The sequence below is a fragment of the Nematolebias whitei genome, chromosome 17, assembly GCF_014905685.2.
Source record: "Nematolebias whitei isolate Nwh7 chromosome 17, NemWhi1, whole genome shotgun sequence".
Lineage (NCBI taxonomy): Eukaryota > Metazoa > Chordata > Actinopteri > Cyprinodontiformes > Rivulidae > Nematolebias > Nematolebias whitei.
Genome location: NC_056514.1, coordinates 33,777,172 through 33,786,683, shown reverse-complemented (window position 1 = coordinate 33,786,683; position 9,512 = coordinate 33,777,172). Strand labels below are relative to the sequence as shown.

Sequence of the window (9,512 nt, the reverse complement as noted above, 5' to 3'; positions counted from 1 at the left end):
CTTTATAAGACTTGACCTACTTTTTGTACATAAGTACGAACATTACAGCGTGTTTCATCTCTCCCACCCACATTTTGATCTCGTCGGTCTGGGGAGTCGAACCGGCGACCAACCGATCACAGGCCCACCTTCTCTAACCTCTGCGCCACCACTTCCTAAAGTTATGAATATCATTTATGAATACAATTTATTTAGTTAATTTTGGTCACCAAACTGTAGTTGATGATTCATATTTGTAAAACAAACTGTTCATATTTGCAGAACAATATTTAGATTCTTGGTTTGAAAACACATGTACAGCAACACGCGTTGCCATTTTGCAGATGAAGTTTTTAAAATCAGCAAAACGACTGCAAAAACTCATGCCTGCATCAGAAGCTTGTAAGTTTCCGTTTCAGTTTAAAAAGTAAGCACATTCTCAGATTAGTGACACAAAGAAGTGCAGGAGCTTGGCGAAGAGAAGTAAATTCAGTGAAAGGCTTCTTCTGCTTTAATACTGCGGTTATGCAGTAACCACCCCAGCCCTCTTGTCAACTTAACTAAACAGCAGCACAATGACAAAGCAGGATGCAGTCAGCAGGAATGAGGCATTGGGGGGCCGGAGATACAGCTTGGGTTTTAGTGTCAGCAGAGAAACAGTGATAGTTATGTAAAGTGAATATCAGTTGTATAATAAAATGAAGTAGGATGCCCCTGCAGCAAGAAACAAGAGTGACCGTTCTTTCCTCCTCTTCCCATCTGTCTCTATTCCTCCTGCTTTCGTCTCTCCATATGTCTCTTTTTAGTGGCCTCTTTTGTCTATAGTTTGAAAGTAGACAATGGCAAGAAATGGTGAAAAAAAAAGGAGAGAAAGGACAAGGGAAGTAGAAAAATCTATAGAGAGAAAGATAGGAAGATTAGGCAAGGAGTGAATAAGCGCCTGGGGGTGGGCAGAAGAAAACTGGAACATTAGGAAAAGAGAAATAAGGAGAGCAGTGTTGAAGGTGCTATTGATTTTGTCATTCTCCCTCCATAGTGGTCTTTTCTGGACATCTCTATTAAAGCTGCATGTTTAGATTTTATATTCACAGTAGCATAAAAAGGCAATTTTTTTTAACAAAAATCTTAATCTTCAAATAATATATTTCACATTAAGGAGGCATGACAGATCTGTTCAATTGAGAAAAAGGTTATATTTGATTTTCTTTTGGTTAGCCACTTTGCCAGACAGGAAGTTTTGTTAATCCTTTTTTTTTTTAATATTTACAATGCATTTTATCATAATTGAATAAACAGCTTCTTCATCAGCATTTATTGCATCATTGTCACAGTGACAATTAGTCAATATAAGGCCAAAATGAGTATCAGTCAAGACATGGACTAAATTCTTACAGTAGCTATAAATTATATAAACAAACACTTGTTAGGATGAATGTGATAAATTATATGGATATGTTCAGAAAAACACTCAAATGGCCCAGCTCAGCACATATATGTTTTTATTTAAGTCTGAACGTGTGAGTGTGTGTTCCTGTATATATGTTTGTTAGCAAAATATCACAAACCACTGCTCAGATTTTACTGATGTACATTTACAACTACCGGCAATTAACTCTTGGAGCAGATTATTATCCACAGCTAATGGATCCTAACAAACACCAATGGCTATAATTTGGTTCTGCATGCACCGAGCTTAAATCTGGTGTGGTAGAGAACTTTCTAATTGCTTAAAACTTGAACATGAACTTTTGAAGTCAACTGTCTGTGTGCAGATCAGATCTCATGAACCACTGGACAGACTTTACAGGACAGATTATCCTCCTGGGCGACTTCAACGCAAGAGTTGGCTCTGACAAAGAGTCCAGGCTCTCATGCATTGGATGCTTTAGCGTAGGCAAGATTAACGACAATGGCCAGCAATTGCTGGAGGTCTGCAGACTGCACCTTCATTTTTCATTCAACTTTTTTTAATACAGGTTAGTCTCATTAAGCGTCGAGGACTCATTTACAAGAGAGACCTGTTTTTATCAAAGAATGATGACGACAGTAGACGATCACAAAAGAAAGCATATAAATTGAGAAAAATAATTGCAAGAAATTTATATTAAAAAATGAAACAAAACAGCTACAATGTAACGCAATGTAGAAAACTAAAAACAGGAACATGTCTATTAGTTTTTGCCAGGAACTTAGCAGTTGTTTGAAGCCACTTAGAGAGATCAAGGTCGAGAGCTTCAGATATTTTTCCAAGGTATTCCTGGAAACAGGAGCGGAGTAGGAGAAGGCCCTTTTGCCTAGTTAAGCCCACACTGAGGGAGCACTGCATGTAATAATGTCCTGAAAGCGCATGCTGTAGCTGCACTCACGCAGAGGCATGTAAGAGGAGATGTATGAAGGTAGCAGACCAAGAAGTGATTTGATGATGAAAATGTACCAGTGAGAGAGTCTGTGTGAAGTTAATGACGACCAGTTAACCAGCGAATACAGGGTGCAGTGGTGGGTACGGTAGTTACAGCCATTTATGAATCTTAGCACACCTTCAACAACCTGTGCGTCACAAACATGTACTTTGACACCAAACCACAGCACAAGGTTTCCTGGAGACATCCTCATTCCAAACAATGGCAACAGCTGGACTTGATCCTGATCAGATCTTCCTTTCTCAATTGTGTTCTGGTCTCACTCTCTTCTCACAGCACTGACTGTGACATTAACCACTCGATTGTATACTGCAAGATATGCATACATACCAGGAAGTTCCACTGTGCTAAGCAGAAGGGAACCCCCTGAATCACAGTCAGCAATATGCAGCATCCTGATCTCCAAGAGCAGTTTCCAGAGTCCTTCGAGAAGGAACTACATGCCTCTGTGCCTGGAAACAACACAGCCATAGAAAAGTGGGAGCAGTTGCGGACAGTAATCCACCACACAGCTCTGGCTACCTTTGGGAAGAAAGCTACAAAAACAAATCACTGGTTTGAAGCCAAGTCTAGTGAGCTGACCCCGTCATAGCAGCCAAACGACCTGCTCTAGCCGACTAGCCAAGTAGAAATGTTAGCCTGGCCTCAAAAAAGGCCCCAGGCAGTGAAGCCATACCACCCTACTTCCTCAACCAAAACAAGACAACACTTCTGGAGCTACTGTGCTGGCAGTAAGACGCCATACCATAGGACATGTGAGACGCCAGAATCATCTCCCTCTACAAGAACAAAGGCAATAAAGAGTGACTGCAACAGCTACAGGGTGATCTCCATTCTGAATATAGTTGGCAAGGCCTTTGCCAAGGGGTTACTGGTTCACCTGCAGAAGCTGGTTGAACTGGTCTACCCAGAGTCACAGTGCAGCTTTCATGCCCACAGGTCAACCTTGGACATGATCTTCTCCCTTTGCCAGTTACAGAAGAAATGTTGAGAGCAGCAAAGCCCCTCTACATGGCCTTCATCTAGCTGACCAAGGTGAAGGACTCTTCCAGATTATGCCCAAGATTGGCTGCCCACCCAAACTGCACAGTATAATCCAGTTCTTCTATGAAAACATAAAGGGAACAATGCAGTTCAATGGCAGCTGTTCAGAGTGCTTCAACATTTTTAGCAGAGCAAAAAAACACCCACACTCTTGGGGATCGTTTTCACTCTTCTCCTGCAACATGCATTTTACACCGCTACAGAAGGTGATTCTGACGTTGAGCACCAGGTCAGATGGCAAACTCTTCAATCCGGCCCAGCTCCGAGCCAGGACCAAGGTAAGAGAGACCGTCATCAGAGACATGTTTGCAGATGATGCAACAGTTGCCACCCATAGGCAACAGCAGCTCCAGATCCTGCTGGCTCAGTTCACTGAGGCCTGAAAACTCTTTCGACTCACCATCAACCTGAAGAAGGCGAACTTGATGGGCCAGGACACTGACTCTTCCGTCTCCCCCACTCATCACCACTGATGACTATGAACTGGAGGTTGTCCACCAGTTCACGTACATGGGCTCCACCATCACAGACAACCTCTCTCTAGATGCAGAGATCAACAAGCGAATAGGGAAGCCTACTACAACACTTGCTCGCCTCACTTTACGCATCTGGGAGAACTCCAAGCTCTTTATGAAGACTACGTTGGCAGTCTACAATGCTCGTGTCCTCAGTACACTGTTGTATAGTAGTGAAAGCTGAACTACCTATGCCCATCAGGAAAATAAGCTCCAACACCTTTTACCTGCACTGCCTCTGCCACTACCTGCACATTTCCTGACAAGACAAAGTGCCCAACACTGAGGTTCTTTCTCGTGCTGGCCTTCCCAGCATGTACACAATTATTAGACGGCACTATCTGCACCAGTTGGGTCATATGCACCGTATGGATGATGGGCACACACCAAAAGGCATCCTGTATGATGAGCTGACAACTGTCCAAAGGGTCAAAGGCCACCCGGTCCTGTGCTACAAAGACATCTGGAAGCATGACATGAAAGTGGCAGGTATTGACACCGTCTCTTGGGAAGACCTTGCAGCAGATCACTCAAAGTGGAGAAATGCCATTCACCATCACACTACATGCACAGGTTAGCAGCTAAAGCAAAGCATGCTTGCAAGAAGGAGTGCAGCACCTCCACTAGGGCTGAGCCTGTGTACAAGTGCAATGCATGCAACTCCAGGATTGGACATTTAAGCCACCAAAAACACTGTGGCAACACAGAGGAAGGCATACAATAATCCCATGATCATCAAAGATAGAAAGTGGTCAACAGCCATCCCCAACACATACTCTGAGAGGTCCACATCAAAGGATCTTTGCTTAAAACTTGAGCATGAACTTATTCTATTTTTTGTGTGCAAATCAGATCTCAAACCACTGAATGGACTTCAATAAAACTCACGGAAAGTCTTCATTTGATGCAACATCTAGAACTGATTGACCAATTCAAGATGGCCATCAATTAATATAACGTGAATTTTACAGATTTCTCAAAATGAAATATGTGGGCATTGATGCTTGAAATGCCCATTCCTACAAGAAAGACAAAGTTCTCATGTCTAAACAGACTTGCATGAACACATTTCACATAATTCTTCCGAGTCACGTGAAACATAAGTAAGCAATTTAAAGAATATCAAACTACGGTAACTGGGCAGCACAGTGGAGTAGTGGCACATTCACCTCACATCTTCACTTATAATTTGAATCTCTGCTCTGGGCTTGTCTGGGTTTACATATGTAAGTTCTCTCTGGGTATTCCACCTTCCTGAACAACCCCACACTTAAAATGGATTACTTGACCTTTGAGTGCATTTGTATGATTGTTTATCATGTGCATCTGTGGCCCTGTGGTGGTTTGGTGACCTGTCCTGGGTGTACCCCACCTCTTGAATGATAACGAAACTAGATCAGCTCCAGGCAACATTCCTCTGCAACTCCTAATGAAATTAAAATAATTTGTAAAGCAAATGGATTTTGTGTTTTTCCCCAAACAGAAAGACGTTATGCAGCTATTTGGAGCAAAAGGGCTCTGAAAAGTGATTCTCTGAATTTTTCCAGAAGGTGTTGATGATGTCACTGCCATTCATTTTCAAGCATATGAGCAGAAGTTGTCTTCACAGTTACCAAAAGAACTGGCAACAAATTACTTGTTTGATAATTAAGAACAAAATGTGCAAAGATTGGGAACCAGTTGGGATCCATTAAATCAACTGTACAAATTTAGGTTTTGTGCGAGTCAACCTTTGCATCAAGGTCGAGGCAATTTAGTTAGTTTAATGAACCATTGTGATAAAGTGCTTCCTATACTACTGCTAACTCTAGGGATGGAAAAAACAAAAGCACAATGACACATCCTCAAATCATTCTCAGCTTTGACACCCATTTCCTATCATTGTGGTTCAACATCAAATGAGGAGACTTAAAAAAGCTATTAAGTTTCCTATATCAAACAGAGAAACCAAAACGTTGTACCACCAGCTACACATGGCAAAGCAGCATTCCTTCTGGTTATGCGATTGTTAGTATTTAATGCCTTTTAATTTTATGTTTAATTTGAAAAGCTTAAAGTCTGCAATGCAAAATTTGCTGTGTGATGCCAGAAAGACAGACATGTATGAACTGGTTTGTAACGCAAACTTCCATTTATCTTTCCATTTACATAAACTATTTTGGTGCTTGGCATCTCTGTGAATCTCATCAGTTCTCTATTGAGGATTCTAATCTCTACGAGGTATAAGAAAATATATAATGTTGGCAGGCCGCATGTAGGATATTCTAATATCTAAGATTGTATGACCAGTTTCTCTAGTTTAACTACAGAGTTCAGTAACTTGAAGTAATAAAACTTGTTTGTTAAAAACCAAATCTTATAGGATCCATTCTTGAATAAAAGTTTCCATTTTTTTTGTAAACAGATCAGGGTAGAAAGCCAATCACGGGGTACAAAAAATGTGCAAGAAAATGACTACCGGTAACTTTTAAATTTTTGACCATGTTTCCTCAGCCAACATTTTTATTCAGTATAACGTTTTAGAAATTCTACATCCATTTCAAGGATATCATGGGCAATAGCAAACAACAATGTGGTCACGCAGAATGAAACTCACCGATGTTGGGGTGCTTCAGGAGACGGCAGATACGAGCTTCTCTCTCAAGCTTCTGATGATCTGAGGGAAAAATACAGACGAGTTGCATTACAAACCAGTAGCGGTGAGAATCTTTAGTCAAATGCAATGGGCTGTGATGAGATCAAACTTATTGATGCATCTTTCTACACAGCTCAACTCCCATGTGTGACTACTTAAGACTTTCGGATTGTTACAAATACTTTGCTTGAAAAAGTACTCTTTTTGATCTTTAAAAAATAATCAAAGTAATTTGAAGTATTCTTAAACCCCCCCCCCCCAAAAAAAAAAAACTGCTGTACCAATATCACAGCTTTTACAACAAATATTACTTGTGGATTTTAGCTTTTTTTTTTTTTTAAAACAACTTTCTATATTTAAAAATGTCAGTCCTCACTGCAACAAAAGTGAGTTTAAACAATATGAAAAATTATTAAATCTAAAACTATAAATAAATAAAATAAAATAAAAATCTGTACCAGCAGCTCTAGTAGAAAAATGCTTGTAAATGACATTCTGAACAATTAAACAGCTGCTTTAAAATCCCTGTGACATCAAATTTTGTAATACCGGTAAATATGAATGCATTATTGAAAAGATAATATTAATAATGTATTGCAATAAAAAAATTTCACACTGCTGAGATGATCAGCTGAGATATTTTCCATGTGCAGTAAGAGGAAGTGACAACAAAGGGGAACACCTGAATGTAAATAAGAGCACTGCTACAATGGCTAACAATACAGTGAAAAATCTGATGGTTCATTAGATTTTAGTTCACCGTCAGAGACAAAGAGGAGTCAAAGTAAAAAAAAAAAAAAAAAAAAGACCAGTTCACTTTTTAAATAGTTCTCCTTTGATGTCACTTCTTATGCCACTTTAGCTGTATTATGTAATGTATTATGCCAAATTTCTTCAATATATGGATGATTACATCCAGTTTTTGTTTTTGAAAAATATGCATGTCATGGGCTCTTTAAAATCAAGTCAAAGTTTATTTTGAACGAAATTGTGTACACAGGGTGTAATCGCGGCGGGGGGGCTTTCTGAGTAGAGTTTGCATGTTCTCTCAGTGCTGTGTGGGTTTTCTCCAGGTACTCCAGTTTCCTCCCTCAGACCAAAAACAAGCATGTTAGACTGATTGGTAACTCTAAATTGTCCCTAGGTGTGAGTGAATGGTTTGTCTCGTTATGTGTCCCTGTGATGGACTTGGGACCCGTCCAGGGTGTACCCTGCCTCTCGCACAGTGACTGATGGAGATGGACACCAGTGACCGCCACAACCCGAAAAAGAAAAAGCAGGTAAAGATAATTGATGGATCAATGGTTCAACTTTTCATTTGGGTGGAAACTTGACATTGCTTGCTCAGTGGTCATGATTCCAAATTATTTCAGTTTAGTTTAACTTGCATACAGTTTGGCTCTCGTCTGGGTTCTTTTTATTTTCAACTTTGAAAAAGCTGAAATACCCATATGTTTAATGTATAAAGTGCCAGTTGCACACCTCGCTCGGCCTTCTCGTATCTCTGTTATGTGAACGCTAAAAACTGACCAGGTGTTGCACTTCCGCCCTTCAGAGTTCAACTTTTTTTGCGTTTTTCATTTTGATGTCAATAAAGTAACAACAACAATATGACATTTAAAAGAACATTGTTTCAGAATCGTTCAAATCCATGTCGCATTGCATTTAAAATTTTATTTTAACCGCCACCACCCCGAAAATTCAGCAATTTGAGGGTTTGGTTATAAAAGTAACTGAAGATATTACTTTACAATATATCCACACCAGATTGAATATTTTTCTGCGATTTATTTAAATTAAATAAAACTATTCTTAAATTCTGTAGAACAGGTAAAAAAAAAGATTTGTTGTACTCCCATTTATTTGGTTACAAACACAAATGTAAAATCTTAATATAAAAATGTCAAGATTATCTTCACTAGAATGTCTTTTTCATCCAAACAAAGATCTTATTTATAAAATAATATTTTTAAGACTAAGCACATGGTCCTTGCAGCATTTTTAAATTAATCCAACTAAAATGTTTGAAAATACTTGGCCTGTGTTGCACAGTAGCCTATATTGCTAACAGGTAACTGCTTCTTAGAAATAAGCTTTCATGAGAAAGATCCAAGTTGTGCTACAACCACAGAGTGGTAACCAAACAGAAGCCATTTAGATACAGAAACATTGGAGGATGTTTGGACTGTGCTCACAGTATCACTCTTACTAATGCTCATCACAGAAGGAAATTAATTGCATGGGAATTAGGGAAACAATCTCACAAATATAAAGACTCCCAAGCACAGCACCTGGTAGAGTGCACAGGAGGCAAGACGGGATACAAACAGCTGCAGGAATTTTTGTTTTGTTTACAGCACACAGAGGATGATAAATCTGATTTCTTATGAATAATGGTTGCATTTGTGTTATTACATAAGCAGATAAAGTACAAATACTGTAGTAACCACTGTCGATATACAAACTTCTAAAAAGATTTACCTGCCTTGTTTGGACAGATATTTTATACATCAACTCTGCTCGTGTAGTTGTAGTCGTTAGAAAAGGTAAAAACAAAAAAAGGTTTTGAGACTGCATACCTCCACCAAAAGAAGCCAAGAACACTGGTTGGATTCAGATTTGAATCAAATGTTTACAGTAGTGTAATAATTACTGTTTAATGATTTGCCCCTGAACTGTGAAATAGGTGAAACGGACCATGTGCAAGCAAGATGACAAAGAGGACTTTCTTTGTGCCCAGAAATTTCTTAAATTAAATGGAAAAAAAGTTAATTATTCGCTCTGGCATGATTATATCTGCCTAGACTTGCTTGTCATGCTTTCTTGTACTACATGTACTTTCAGGGCATTTATGCCTGTATAATTTAAGTAAAATATTCATTTTCTGGTTTAAAGAAAATACACAATGCTTATTTTTTT

The 9,512-nt window shown here is 39.2% G+C and overlaps 1 protein-coding gene across 8 annotated transcripts in view; it reads right to left on the bottom strand.

Annotated features, from left to right (window-relative positions):
- Nucleotides 1-9,512, bottom strand: part of LOC119424051 (calcium/calmodulin-dependent protein kinase type II subunit gamma) — a gene marked incomplete at both ends in the record, with an annotated part of 51,711 nt that overhangs the window by 32,789 nt on the left and 9,410 nt on the right. For all 8 annotated transcript variants that reach the window (XM_037691507.1, XM_037691509.1, XM_037691508.1 and 5 more), the window contains 1 exon segment: nt 6,555-6,614. In XM_037691507.1, the coding sequence (XP_037547435.1) occupies nt 6,555-6,614 (60 nt within the window).